At 37.3% G+C, this 15,180-nt stretch overlaps 1 protein-coding gene across 4 annotated transcripts in view; it reads left to right on the top strand.

Moving 5' to 3' along the window:
• Positions 1-14,711, top strand: part of ZNF280D (zinc finger protein 280D) — a 38,690-nt gene extending 23,979 nt beyond the window's left edge. For 3 of the 4 annotated variants that reach the window (XM_051797036.1, XM_051797038.1, XM_051797037.1), the window contains exons 10-16: positions 382-516; positions 1,973-2,217; positions 3,170-3,310; positions 4,953-5,015; positions 5,580-5,698; positions 5,875-5,911; positions 13,487-14,711. In XM_051797036.1, coding sequence (XP_051652996.1) covers positions 382-516; positions 1,973-2,217; positions 3,170-3,310; positions 4,953-5,015; positions 5,580-5,698; positions 5,875-5,911; positions 13,487-14,123 — 1,377 coding nt within the window. In that variant the 3' untranslated portion in view covers positions 14,124-14,711. Of the gene's footprint in view, positions 1-381; positions 517-1,972; positions 2,218-3,169; positions 3,311-4,952; positions 5,016-5,579; positions 5,699-5,874; positions 5,912-8,172; positions 8,271-13,486 lie in introns of all 4 variants that reach the window. The other variant, XR_007906172.1, reaches the window with a different exon arrangement.
• Positions 14,712-15,180: the final 469 nt, after the last annotated feature.

Below are 15,180 nucleotides of genomic sequence, written 5' to 3' on the forward strand. Positions count from 1 at the left end.
TAAAAAAAAATCTCTGAATATCCTTAAAAGAATCTTTTTGCCGTTTGGGTTCTTCATTACATTGTAGTGATGTGTTCTGCTGTTCCTGAGGTTACTAGCAAACCTTTCACTAGTACAAATAAAGAAAAAGATAATGAAGTACTGTGTCTTCTTGTAACTGGAATCTGATTTCTCCTACTCTTACTAATCATGCTGCCTTGCATTTTCAAGCATTTAAATATTCTCTCTAATTCCAACACAGTATTTTGTCTTTGTACAGTATTAGAAGTTTGTTCAGTTGAAGTTGTAAAAACAGGATGAGCATTGCTTGAGACAAGCTAGTGCTAGGGTTTTGTTTATCATGCCATCTGTGCTTCCTATAGCTTGTGTTATTTCTCCCAGAAAAAGGGCGTGTACCGCTGCACTAAATGCAGACTGCAGTTCCTGACCTGCAAGGAAAAAATGGATCACAAGACTCAGCATCACCGAACATTCAGGAAACCCAAACAGTTAGAAGGCTTGCCTCCTGGGACAAAGGTAAGTGTTCACACAGGAAAATGTGAGGGGACAAAGAAGAAAAAAGAGGAAAGGCTGGAATAGAAAGAAGTGTTTTTCTCCTTTCTTTTCCAAAGCCCAGTGTTTGGAATTGTTTTTTGGTTGTTTGTTTGTTTTTTTTTCTCACCTCCAAAACTAAAACTCTAAAAAATATTCCTGTTGCAAGATTTACCAGGCACAATTTATGGTTTCTTCTTGGTGATTCCTGGTTTTGCTTTTTGTCCCATTGTTCCACACATGTATATGGCAGAAGTCCAGTTAGAGCTGCAACTTTCTTGAGCTGTTGCTTGGCATTTATCCTTTCTTGTCCTAGGAGATGCTTCTGCATCATTTCTATTGAAAGATTTTCGACCTATGGAAAGGTGTTGGCAAAAAATGCAAGACCTACTTTTCCACAGACAATATATGCTTAAAGCTGAGTTCATCAGGTCTTCTTAACTTCAGCATTTGAAGGGGTTGGGGGAAAACTTGGGTCCCTCAGTAAACTTAGGCCATCTTTAAATCATCCTTAAGAAAAAACTACTTAGACTAGGATTTTCTTGTAGATTGTGAGAGCTTTTCCTGCAGTGTTTTAATGAGATGTTGAAATATATGTCCTTTCAGTTGCAAGGCAGAAGAAAATTTACATTTTGATCAGCTCTTCATAGTTCATTTGCTGTAGAGTCAGGAAGGGGAAAATGACTGCAGTTGATGTTGATTGTGTTGCTTGGCAGAATGAATGTAAAGCACTGATTCTGTACTCTGTGACAAACCCTCAATTTTCTAAAGATTTCAGAGTCTTCATGATCTAGCAAAAGCTTAGGTTATGTTAAAATTTTGGTATTAGTAAACCTTGACAGGATGCACATGATGAGACTGGAGAGCCTGGGAACAGGTTTAGAAGATGAGATGCTTCTGAACCATGAGTGTGGGTAAGAAGTATGATTGTGAGTGAAAACTCAGGAACCAAATTTAAGGGCAAGACAAAGGAGTTTGATAATGCCAGAAGAGAGGTCAGAAACCAGAATTAGTCCTGGGGGTTCTAGGATGAGGAGCAAAAATACCTGAAGGAAGTAGAGTGGCTAATCCTGAGGCAACAAGACACAAGACTTTTGTTAAATCCAGGCACTGATGGGATTTCTTGGTATTCTTCTTAGAGGGCTCATTGGCCTAACCCTTCTGCTACATTTTTTTTGTTTTAAGAAAGTAGGATGTAGCCAGTTTCAGATCTGAAAAGTGTGTTTTTGTCATGGCTATTTCCACCAAAACAAGCTTTTTAAGCATCCAGGAGGCTATGGAGGTTGCCTGTAGTCCAAAAGTATTTTCAGTGTTTTGTGTTTTTCAAAGTAATCTTTACTCAGCAGAGTTTCTTATGCTATGATTTCTGTTCTTAAGTGTATTAAGCTTTGAGACAAATAGAAATGGGAACTTAAATCTAAATTTTCTTTCATACTTGCAGGTGACTATTCGAGCATCTCTAGGATCTCATCAGTCAGGATCATCAGCTTCATCTTCTATTAGTACAAGCAGTTCCACCTTTCAGTTATCACCTAAATCTAAAACCACAACCACTAAAAATCATAACAAATCTAATACAAATAAATCAAGAGGAAAATCAAAACAAACTGCATCAAAGAAACAAAATGCATGGACCAACAGCAAAAAAAAAAAGGAAGTTACAAATATAACATTTCATCATCTAAGGTAAAATATTAGCATTAAATCTGCCTTTAAGTATACTTTGAATATAAATGATCATTTAATTGTCCTTTGATAACTTCCAATACTGTAAAAAAGATCTGACCCCTCAGGTTTGCAGAAAAAACAGGTGCATAAACTTTCCTCATCCTGGTACTGTGATTAGAATTCAGTATCTTCATTCACCAATTTTAGTGGTGGCAAACCACTTTGTTATGAAGAACAGATGTTCTGGAAACTTCTCTATGCTACATTTAGAATTTTTCTCTGCACAGAGCCACAGACTCTTGAAATACTAACTCATTAGGCAGATTTATGTTTAAAACTGACCTGTGGAGGGGAATACATCTGCCTGAGTGTTCTCTGGAAGTTTTCTTATGGAGGGAAAAATATTTTTTCTTGTTCCTTTTTATTTTTTTTTGAGTACCTGTTAGTTAAAAGATTAAATCCTGTCTGTCCTAGGAGATAACTTATTTTGGGGAGCTAACAAAAAATAATCAAGAAAGTAAGGCACCATTCTCCTAGTAGCTTGTTTTTATCTTTGCAATTTTGGGGTGGTTTACTGTCCTTATGTTAATAATTACATGGGTGTTTAATGACCATAATATAATTTCATTGACTAAGGTAAATTAGCAGTTTTCTTTGTCAGAGATGTTGCTGACTTTCACAGTGTGTAGCTGTAGGAGACATCCAAAATCAGCCAGTGAAATTGGGGAAGAGTGGGATTACATTCTTGCTTTGTAGATTTTTCAGAGCTTGTGGGGAATATTGGAGTGACAGAAAAACCAAAAGCTTTTTCTTTGCTAAGTTTTGTGTGCAAATGTAACCTCTAAGTATTTAGCTGATACATTTTTGAGTACTTTTCCCTAATATAGGCAAGCTTGAAGCAAAAAGTTTGAAATAGTTTCTCATCCTAAAGTGTTGCTCTTCACTGTTAACTCTTCCATATCCCTGTCAGGTGTCACTCGGGACATCACAAGTGCATTGAGTGTTACTCAGAAATCAAGGATTTCGCCAGCCATTTTCCTGCCTACGTCCACTGTAGTTTGTGCAGATACAGCACCAGCTGTAGCAAAGCCTATGTGAATCACATGGTGAAGTAAGAACTCTTCAAAGGTTTTTACTGGCTTAGCAAATACTTCCTAAATTCGTGTAAGGTGGGCTAAGTGTTTGTTAGCTGAATTTTGAACCGGGTCATCAGAATGGCAGGGATCTGTGTAAGGTTGGATTTTTTACTTTGTAATGAAGGCCTAAACCCCATGTTCTTGTTTTGCCTTAAAAATCCAGTGGTTCAGGCAGTGGTTTGTCTTTGTTTCAGAGTTTCTGTGGGATCTTCCATAATCACTTCAGCCTGAGTTAGGAAAAATGACTAATTATTGCGTGTTCTCCAGGTTTCAGATTGAAGCCTCATCTGATTTTACGAGTGCTGAATGCATACAGAGCACAGCTATTGCTAGTGAAATCTCTGCTCAGATGTAAAGATGTCTCAAATAGCATACTCAAGTGGATACTTTTTGCTTATGTTACTTCTGATCATCCACAGAAATAACATCTCATTTTGCAGGAGGTTTGTCACCGCTTGTGCAGCAGCGTAGGGTATTAGTGATGACAGCTGTAAAAAAGCCTGTTAAGAAAACAAATACATTAGTTTTTAGAGCCATAGAATTATACTATGCAATAATTAGACACAGATCACATAGCAGTGACAGTAAAATAAAGTTTTGAAAACCTACTTGTTAATCCTGTGCCCTGAACAAGCCAGCTGTATTGTGGAAAAATCCCAAAGGCAACTGTCTTTATAAAGACATGTGTGTATAAAATGCCTTGGCATTTGTGAGTGCTAGAATTCTTGGGTCTGTGACCTAAGTCATACTAACTTCAATGCTCATGTAAGTCCTAGGCTGAAATAGTTTACATGCTTTTATGCATATAATCTACTGTTTGCAGTCTTGAAAAAGATAACAGAAATTATTGTGCTTAACGCCAGTTGTACAAGAAAAAGTTTACTTCAGAAGGGGAAAGAGAAATCTAAGGCAAACTGTTCCTGTTGTGGCCACTGTCCTGGCTGTTTGGTCAAATTCAGCTATGCATTAAAAGTAGCCAGTCTTTTGTCCCTTGTGCCCTTGATGCACTAATGCTTCTCCTGCTTGGATCCTCTGCAGCACCTCTCCTCACCTCTTTGGTGAGTGTGAGGAAAAAGGAGTGGTGAGGAGGGAGACTTGGAGGGTGTTTCTGCAATAGCAGCCCCTGTACTCAGCTGCCTGAATGTGTTTTCATGGGGGAGAACAGTGTTGACACATGTCTGACCTGCATAAGGGACAACTTACAAGTTGTCTAAAAATTGCATTTCTCATGTAGAGCTGTCTCTTTTGGAAGCACAAGTTTGGCAAAGCTTCACTTTTTTGTGGTGCACTCTGTGCCTGCAGCTATGGCTCTTCAAGCCCTAAACTGCTGATGGAAGCAATGTAACTGTTCTTGCAGGACTGTGCCAATGAAATGAAACCTTTCCTCTCCCAAACTCGTTACTTACTCGAAAGACATTGTTTTAAACTAGAGCTGAGATTCACAAGCCTGTAAGCTTAAAGCAACTGATTGTTTAGGAATAATGCAGGGCAGTAATTCAGCCTTCTATTTTCGTGCCTTGTCATAAGCAAGTTGCAGGACCATGGATAGTGTAGGGGATATGAGGAGTAATGTACTCAGGCAAACCAGTTTAAGTGGTAATGTTGTCATATATTTAGTTTTCACAGTGCTCGTCCACGTAAAAGATTTTGGATCTATAAGAAGCAATCAGAAGAGCTACGGTAATGCAGCTTTTTTCAGTTACAGATCATTATGTTTTTACTTTCTGATGTTCATTGATAATTGAGATTATAGGCTCTTGAATTTCTAGGTTTCCACAATTTAGAAAGATCAGAGAAATGAAACTTCCAATAGCAGTGTTCTGGTCAGTGACAAATATATGTTATTTGTCAACATTTATTATTTTTTATCTTAACTCTGAGCAGTTTTTAATAATATTTCTATTTCTTCAGTTTTCCATTATTCATAAGGTGCAAAATGGGGAGGGGGTGAGGGAAAGAAAAAAACAACCATGTAAACAAAACCCATCAAAACAGAGAAACTCATGCTTTACAGATAAATTTCTGTCTAAAGTCATGTTCTTTGTACTACATCCAGCATGGAGATGCCCTGGTCATTGATGGGGATTTCCTGATACTAGTTGCAGTAGAAAAAGTAAGAATATGTTTTTATGTGAATAATCTCATCTGAAGTTGAATGAATTTCTTTTTATGGTCTGTCCAGTTGCTGTAAGTTAAGAAAACTGTTGTATTTATACTTCCTTTTTGTTTTTTTTTCTTTTCTAGAGGCTTGACTGTAGTGTGTCTTAACTGTGAATTCCTGGCTGATGTTTCTGGCTTAGATAGCATGGCCACACATCTGAGTGAGAGCCACACTCATACTTGTCAAGTTATTATAGAGAAAGGTGAGTACATAGAGTCTCTTTTTTACATACTATATCAATACTTAATGTGGATGTCTCTGTTATTGCAGTCCTGTTGTTAGTTGCATTATTTCTGTGTACTTGGATTTGACAGTGAGTACTTCTGTATTTTCACATTTTTAAATAATTTTAATTAAATCCTTTGTTTTTATTTTCAGTTTCTGTAGATATCCCAACTGCTGCACAAGTATCTGAGTAAGTTTTATTTTACTGCTTAATGTTTTTTTCTATTTATTTAGAGATAGATGGTCAAAATTTACACTCTGAACTTGGATTTCTTTTGAATTTCATAGAATTTGAGATGTATGGATGAACACAGGCCCTTACTTTACTAGTGCTTTTTGCTCTTACCATGTCCACAATTACAGGGAGGAAGAGATAAAATGATTACCTACTGTAGCCAAAATCAAAACCAGGTTTTTGTTCAGTTTGGAGAGACATAAATAATTCTTGCAGTGTTGGGACTTCTCAATCCTCACCTCTGAGTCTAGACACAAGTGAGACTGTTACTTCAGTTTACTTTAATATTAGCTTTATTAAATGAGAGTTTTGTGTTCTTTATGTAATATTAATATGAATACCAAAAGAAATGTCATTTACTGAAGGAGGACTAATTCAGTCTTAATATTTTATAAATATCTAGAAATTATTTTCAAAATTATGTTCTTTATATGACAAAAGTATACTGGTTTGTATTAACTTTTTTAATTCCACCTTTCAAAGAAAAATTAGTAAAAATCAGGAGTTTTTAAGGATTTGAAAAAGAACCTGCAGTATTGTGGAGATCATGTTACAGGGGGGTTTTTTTTAAACCTTAGAGAAATCAGATGTGCCAAGTCATCCCTGATCATTCTGGAAGAGTTTCCGAGGCTTTACGATGTAGTTTGTGTCTGCTTATGCCTTAACTGAAAGCTCAGAGTCGTGCCAGTTAAATCAAGCATTCATGTTTTCTTCAAACTGTTTCAGAACACAGAAATAAAAATGTCAATTATGCTGCAAAGAAAGATATTTTAAAAGATGGAAGAAAATGGTTTAACCATTAGTGAGTCCATGTAGCTTATGGCAGGATTCTAAAAGGGATTTGATAGGCTCATGCATGGTGAGAACTCTTCCAACAGAGCGAGAAGTTCTTAGGCCTCTAAATATAAATCAGCTTTCACTGAGTATTGGAAATATCCCAAGTAGATTATTTCATCACTATTTAGTATATTCTTTCTTAGTTTCCATAAAATTGCTAGTAAGAGGGAGTCCTTTAATAGTTTAGCTTTCAGTGAAACTCAACAATGGAAAAATAAAGTGTAGAGCTATGATACCTTTGAAAACTTCAGCTGTTCTACTTGGAGATGGCATTAGGTGTTGGGAATTAATACTTGCTGAAATAGGTGTAAGGAAAGGTTATAAATGTGTTGAATGGTGGCCGAAGATGTACAGCTGTGGCAGGCTGTTAGTACTGCAAGAGGATTTTTCTGTCTTGAATGTGTTGCAGAGATATATGGAAATATTTAAGAATGTTGGATATACAGTATGTATCAGATGGGTGAGCACTGAAAAGATTTGAAATTAAGTCAAGAATGTATACAGGTTTGTTTCTGCAAGCTGTTAGATTAGGACAGATGCAGATAGCCATTATTTTTGAGAACTCTGATCTTGACATAAGATTAGTTACTGGTACTGCGTGAAGTGATATAAAATCTGTGATGGTGCTTTTTGCAATTGTCATGCTCGTAGAATTGGGTAATTTCCATGACTCTTGTCCTGTTCCATGTACTTATTCTCTGATACTTTGGACAAGAGTATACCATTGCTAAACCCAAGAGCATGAGTGTACCTGTGTTATTTTCAGTACAGAGTACATACAAAAACGTTCATCTTTTTGTGGGATGGTTCTTAACGGTACTCTGTGGTTTGCTGTGGAAGAAGAGGAACTTGCAGGCAGTATTCACAACCTTTGCTGTGTAGTTTCTCAGTGATCTGTGTTTCTTCCCATTCTTTGACCGATAATTCAGTGAGGTGTGACTTGTTTATGGGGCTCTTCAGAATCACTTCATCGTCGGAAACAATGACTCACAATTACAGTCTTGAACGCTTTTGGATCTTCTCTTGCAACTCTCAAATGGTATCTTTTGGTGTCTTTCATTATATGTCAGATGGTCTGTATGTGTTGTAAAACTCATCTTTATTGCTAATGACCAGACGTGTTCCATGAGCTCTGTTACTGAGGCTCTCTTTGGACCAGAATCCTGCCATTAGTAATACAGATAATCTAGCTGGGGATGTTCCAGCAGAAATTGCTCTTTAAATTTTTGCATAAAATCACCTTGTTTATTTGGTGACCCACCTTGTGCTGAGGGAATAAGGCTTGATAACTATGCCAGTACTCTTCTAATGCTCAGCTCTGCTTTGCACAACCATTAACATATTTTTAAATGAACTGACAGAAGACATTTTTGTTGCAGGGGATTTGAAAGTGAGCAGGTATCCTATACTGCCTTGGCTCACTGATACATCATTGTGGACCAGAAAATTGAACCCTGTCCAGCTTGGGATTATTTTGGTATGTAAGCAAACAAGGATCTGACCAGACCTTTTCGTTTTCCTTCATGCATTGAAGCTGTGGTGTTCTCTTCTTGCATCTTATAGACAATAGGTCTGGTCTTTTCTTCCAGTATTGTAGTCTGGCAAAGGCCCTTCTGTGATAACGTTCTCTGCTTTGCAGCATTGACTGGCAGCTTTCTGGGGGCTGTACTCCTTTGAAGAGAGGCTTACCAGGAGTTTCACTTACATGGTGCAGTGTTTCTCTGCTGCTCATTTGCAGTGTTTCTTCCCTGCTCCAGTCTATCAGTGTCATCCCAAGCTGGAGTAGTGTGTAAATGATGATGTAAATGAAGTAGTGTGTAAAAAGTGTGTAGGGTTGACATCAAAACCCATTTTGTTCTGAACTTGATGCCAGCTTCTAAAACTAAAGGGATTTGTCATTCTTTTTGGGTGTTCACTAAAACATACAAGTCCTGATCTATTTAATATTCAAGGAAGTTGCATTTTTGTCTGCCAGTGACTTTATGGTGTACAGTGGCAAAATGTGCTTTGGATGACTTCTGTGGCATGTAACTACATAAACTGAGTCTTGGCCAAAGGAATTTATTAGCTGCTTTGCTCTCTGGTAGCTTCTTTTTGCTCCTAAATACTGTGGGAGGAAGAAAGCATGTAATGGAAGTAGATACATTTTTTGAGCCTTGATTCTGAGGGTGGAGCAGCTACAGTTCCAGTTCATTCTCACCTTGTTCTTTTGGTATCATCTCTCATCTTCAAGGATGCTCTACTCAAGCTGCTGAGACATCTGCTTTTGATTTCACTGCTTCTGACTTCATCTTCAATTCTAGATTATCTATGGCAAGTTTATCCATCAGCAGGTTGTCTGGATATGTGATGAGCTTTCCTTTTGCCATGCTGAACATTTAACGTTCCTCCAAACTCAACCTTCCTGCTTACAGTGGACATGTCTTGGTTGGATCTCTCATTTACTAGCCTCCAAGCAGCCTAAGAGATAAAGCTACTCTTGCTCTTAGAGCAGGCACCATTATAACCTCCTAGTTATGAGACATTATTTTTGGTGAATGCAAGCTGTCCTTGATTTGCAGCATTTTCTACGTAATCAAGTTTTCTGAGATTAATTCATTGTTACCAGTATTTTTGTCCTCTTCACTTTTAGTATTCAAACAGTCACAGTTTTGGTGATAGTGAGCTCCTGCAACCACTGTGGTATTGCTAATAATGGCAGGGATTGTGTCATCCATTGTCTCTTATGCATATTTTGTGGTTGAGCATCTGCACGTTTACTCAGTAACTGTGAAGCCTCATTCCTTTTGCTACTTTTTTTCCTTCTGACAGAAGCTATGTTCCATCTTGAATGCTGCTGTTCAGCTTCAAGCATCACTTACCTACCACAGGTTTTTCTTGCAGGACTTGTTTCTGTTTTGACACAGCAGCATTCAAAAAAGCATAGTGAGTTTGTGTTTTCATTGTGAACATGCTGTTGCATTTCAGAGGAAGTTGAATCTGTGATGTCTCACTTTCATTCAGATTTCCAGCAACAACAAAAATGGAATGTGACTGCAGATTTTTGTGACTTTCAGAAAAATTCTCTCAGAGTTTCCCAGAAATGACTCTAGGTAGACACTTGGATTTGGAGTTACATGAATTATACATCTTTTGAATGCTCATTTGGAATATTATCCTGTGGTTCTTTTGCAGCTTTGCTACAGAAGTTTAAGTTTCAGACTCGCATTTAAAACACTTGCAAGCTACATACAGGTTTGACAGCTCTGTGCAAGTAGTTCCTGTAGAATGGATTGGCATTGTGGCATCCTGTTTCCATTTGGGTGAGGATCTCAGAAAAGTTACTCACATGGAAAACTCATAATGTAAAAGCACTTCTAAGCCATGCAAGTAGAACCTGCCTGACTGAGTGTTAAACCTCTCTTATGGTCCCAACGACTTACATAAATTATGCAACATATTGGACCACATCTGCAGGGACAGAGCATGCATATGTGTGGTATGACCAGTTTAGCTTAGGGTCAAAGAATTAAGACTTCATTTGTACCTTAACCTGTCTCTCTCCTGTTATTTTTAGCATGTTGAGTGTCACTGCTTAATTAGCCAATTATGCCTTAACTGGTTTTTTTGGAAGCCTTTTCCACAAAGTAAATGTTTGTTTCTGTTATTGTGTTAAATGCAACTGTGAGCTTTGTGAGCAGTGACACTTCACTGCTCATGATACTAATAGGTTATTGTGTACTGTCTTCATCACTAACCTCATTTTACAGGTGAGAGACTGGAGACAGAATCAAGTAACATTAACATCACCATCTTTCCTTTCTTCTTCAGTTGTTAACAGTGTAAAACACCTTAACATAGAAGCAGCTTTTCTTCTAACTATGCATTCAGGTGCACCTTTCCAGGAAATGCTCATACAGTCAGATACTTGGGGGACAATTGTGCTTCATGAATCATAAACTCTACTTAAAGTTGCATCTTTCAAAATAGGGAATTCCTGTTAAAAGGTGGGATTGATTAAAAAAAAAACCCCAACACCCAAAAAACCCAAACCCAATGACCTTTCCATGTATTTATAATGCTGGATGTGGTTCAGTTGAGTGACTGGAAGGTACCTTGAACCACTTAAATAACAAAGTTTTTTTCTAGAAATTCTTCAAGCTACTGTCTTCCCAGAAAAGGTTATGATTGTTTATGCTACATTTCAAGATTTTGATTAGCTGCTAGAACATTAGTGTAAGAAGGTGCTCATGGTGTGCTGAAACTATGTGCTAAAATTCTTTAAAAGGTCTGGCTTTAGCACCGTTTTCTTGGATTTAGGAAAATAGGTCCAGTTGATACAGTATACAGTTTTCATAAAAGTTAAGTGGTAAAGCTGTTTTTTATGTCAAGTATTTTGTACCCTGTAGCCAACCATTAAGACTCGCTGAGGTGGTGAATAATTTAATTTATGATTAATAACATTATTTAAGTATAACAAAGGAAGCGCCATACTTCAGCAGATAAAATTTGCCTTTAATGCAGCATCAACAAAGAAGATACAGGCATAAGCAATTTTGAGGGGTTTGTTTAGTTTGGTTTTTTTTTTTTATAAGAAACCTTTGAAAGGTTAGATTTTATTAGAAGTGATGACTTAACAAGGTTTTGTAGGAGACATACTTGCTATCGCTGCGATAACATTTTTTTAGAGAAACAGAGAAAATCAATTTTAGTGATGTTGGGATAAGCTGCTTAATTAACGTGGGTTTACAAGTCAATAAATTTAAATAATTTATAGCTCATCTAATGTAGGTACTGTGCCTGTAAAGGTATTTTGTGGGAAGTGTCTCCTCCAAATAATATTGGAGGTCAGGTGGGATGTTTTACAGCTGTCCCAAAGTAAACTGCAACTGTGTTCTGGGTGTTTGGGTTTTGGCAGACAAATAGAAGAAAACTGAGCTTGTATTGTGGAATTCTTCTGTCCGGTACCTTTATGCACCTCATTTAGCATTTCAGATCTTAAATGCTTCAGTCATGGTTTTAAATAAGGCTTTTATGGTGAGCAGATCATTCCTCAGGTAGAATTGCAGTGAGCATTGGAATAAAAGTAATGCTCACCATCTTAAGACTGTTGCTTACTGATTTTTATGAGGCAAGATAACTGGAATAGATTACAAGTTTATCTTATAATTTCTGTATACCTCACTTTCCTCAACTTCACTTGGCACCTAAATCTTGCATTTTCTGTACAATTCTAACCATTCACTGACATCCCCCTTTCTGTATAATACAGTTGTTCAAATTCTCGCATTTTTCAGTACTTTTGATGTCTGAATTTTTAGTTTTCTTACACTGTAACAATGGTTTTTTGCCACATAGGGTAGTAAGAATACTTCTCATTCCTAATACTGGATAGAAGGCTTTTCTTTTTCAGCTACTGATGTACTAAGAGAGTGAATTCTTGAAATACTTACGATTTTTCTTTTTATTGTGGCATTTTAGTGCATCACTCTCACTAGGGTTTGCTTATTCATCTGCAGTTCTCAGCAGAGGTGAATTATTTCACTGGAGAATTGTTCTATCTAAAGGAACTGACTGTTGTGCTCAGCAATCAGAAATATCACTGTTGTTTGTGGATAATTGTGATGTGTTTGTGCAAAAGCTTGTTTTATTTTTGTACTCCTTCATTAGTATAAGTGACTCACAGGAAGGTATCTTCTGCACAAGAAATGAATATATATATATATATACATATATATTTCTTTTTCCCTTCCCCACCACTTCTTGGATGAAACTGGGATTTTTGATTACTAGAAGGTGAGGAAGATGGTGATCAATTTGTTTTATATGCTAAGGGCAGATTTGTGCTTGGAGGAGTTTCTTGGTGTTAATCTTGTGTGTGTGTGTACACATATATGTGATCCATCTGGATGGAACGCTGCTCTTTGTGTGATAATGAGGCATTAGTCATCCCTTTATTTAAAACTTTTCTTTTCTTTGCATATCTGTGTTCAAACCTTCCCACATAAAGCACAACACTGTGCCCATTTGCTCTGCAAACTATATGTCGCCCTTCAGGCTGCTTGTTGAAAAATAGTAGCTAAAGGTGATGTGTGTATACACTGTTCCTTAAGGATTTGACTGGATTTTCATAGGAAAACAATTCTCAATATTTAACTAGTATTTATAGGGCTCTGTATGGCTGAGGTGTTTCTCTGGAATAGCTGAGGTCATTAGGAACAGTTATGGCACAACCAGATATGTCAGCCACAGCTCATGGGGGCTTCTGAGTGTTGGCTTTTGAGGTGGAACTTAGTCTTGAGTTTTCTCTCAAATAATACCTTTTTCCCCCCTTTTTTTCTAGAAATCTGAGAGAGAAGAACTTAGATAAATTGTTTGTGTATTTGAGAATGTCATATACTCGTTAGCTGGTCCACTAAATGGAAAAAACCCCTAACATTTCTGTTCGACTAAAGTAGCAAATATAGGTTGTAATTTGGTAAAGAGGTTGGCCCATCGTTCATTTAGATTTTGAGTGAAAAATCAGTGTAACAGAATGAAAATATTCTGATGACTACCTCAGTGAGCAGTAAGATTTCACCACTGAAGGATATCTCAACAGCCAAATAGGAAATCTTCAACACCACTCTTTTATCACTTTGCAGGGTACAACCATGTATCGCTTTATTTTGTTTGTTGTAAAAGTAACTTGTTTGGTTTGGTTTTCTTTTTCAGCAAACAAGAGCACGACTCTTCAGATGAAACAAAAAAATGCAGTAGAAATCCAACTACAAAAGTTGCATCTGCTGAACAGAACGAAGAAGACTCATCACTGTCAAATACAGAAGATGTTCCTAGTTTTGAACTCCCTGGCAACAGCTCAAAGAAGTCTTTGCATGAGAAAAGAGCCTGTTGTGGTTCAGATGATAATAACAAACAGTTAGATGAGAAACAAAAAGGTATTCCTGATGAAAGTGAGTTGAAAAGGTGCCAAAGTTCAGGTGATGTTCTCTTGGATGAGCAGACTAAAGTCCGGAGCTTGGATGAAACTACGCTGTCAGCGATGAACGTGAGGGACTTAAAGCTGACCTTGGGTGAGGATGTGAGTTTTGAGCAGTTCTTCAGGAAGAGAGATGAACCTGAGTCTGTTGGTTCTGACATTAGTGAACAAGGCAGTATTCATTTGGAGCCTTTGACTCCATCAGAAGTACTAGAGCATGAAGCTACTGAGATCCTTCAGAAAGGTAATGTCACACCTTCATCAAAGACAGCCGGACAGCTCACGGAACAAACAGATGAGGTTTCTAAGGAAAGCAATCCCAACAGAATGGAGACAGCTGTAAACCAGACAGAGGAAAATGAAGCAAGCTGAAATTGTGTCAATTTGATTGTTATGAACAGTGGTAGGAACACCATGGACCATTCCTGATGAGTGTGCTTATGGATGCTAAATATTAAAAAAGGGGAGGGGGGGGGAGAGGGAGGAGAGAAAGAGACACCAAAGGGAAGTTCTGCATATGGAGATAGCATGTATGTGTATGTGTGATTAACTGAACTTACAGAAGGTAGCAAGTTCAAATATACCTTCCTGTCTCTTGGATGTGATATATTATTAGATTGATATTTGAAAAGAGGTATAAATTCTAATTTTTTTATAGTTAACTAGCCCAGGATAAGGTGATTTGTTCGCCCAGAAAGTATTTTTTTAAATTCTTCAGTGTGAATATCATTGAACAGTAGAATTGAGTATGAACTTACTTCTGATGCTGAAGCGGAGCGCACTTGTCATCAGGGCTATTGGTCTGCTGATAATTTGGGTAAACATAAACCTTGGGACTTGGTGTCACATTCCTGTCTGTAAAAGCATGTAAACAGAATTATATGAATCTGTGCACCTCTGTACAGGTATAATCCTGCCAGGCTGTAAGCTTACCTTAATAAACTTTCAGTGAAAGTGGAATTATTACAATAAAACTATATATTTGTGGGGTTTTCACTGTGCAGGCTGTGCAGAAATACCGAACATAGTTGTATAAAGTAGAACATAATGTTGAAAGTACTGTAGCTGTTAGGCTTTTACCATTGGTTTTCTGATTCTTAGCCATAGACACGTAGGAATGGTCTGTAAGTCACACCAAAGTATGGTTTTAATGTAAAAATGGTATTAAGCAAAAATAAGGAAACCCCCAAACTGGAGACACCACTTGGTGTGTGTTCTGCCATTTTACAGCTGCTACTGGCTAACTTACACATAGAACACAAGGTCAAATTGTACAGTTCAATTTCAGGACTTTTTGTAGTCTTAAGTTATGTACAGAAAGATGGCTGCTGGTTTTGGGTTTTGGGGATTTTTTTGTTTTGTTTTTTTCCTTTGGTTTTGGGTATTTTTTTTTGTCTTCTAGTTAGCAGCAGATATAGGAATGCATATG

This window comes from Manacus candei, unplaced genomic scaffold (genome assembly GCF_025592945.1).
Source record: "Manacus candei isolate 608988 ecotype Guabito, Panama unplaced genomic scaffold, ASM2559294v1 h1tg000046l, whole genome shotgun sequence".
NCBI classification, from domain to species: domain Eukaryota; kingdom Metazoa; phylum Chordata; class Aves; order Passeriformes; family Pipridae; genus Manacus; species Manacus candei.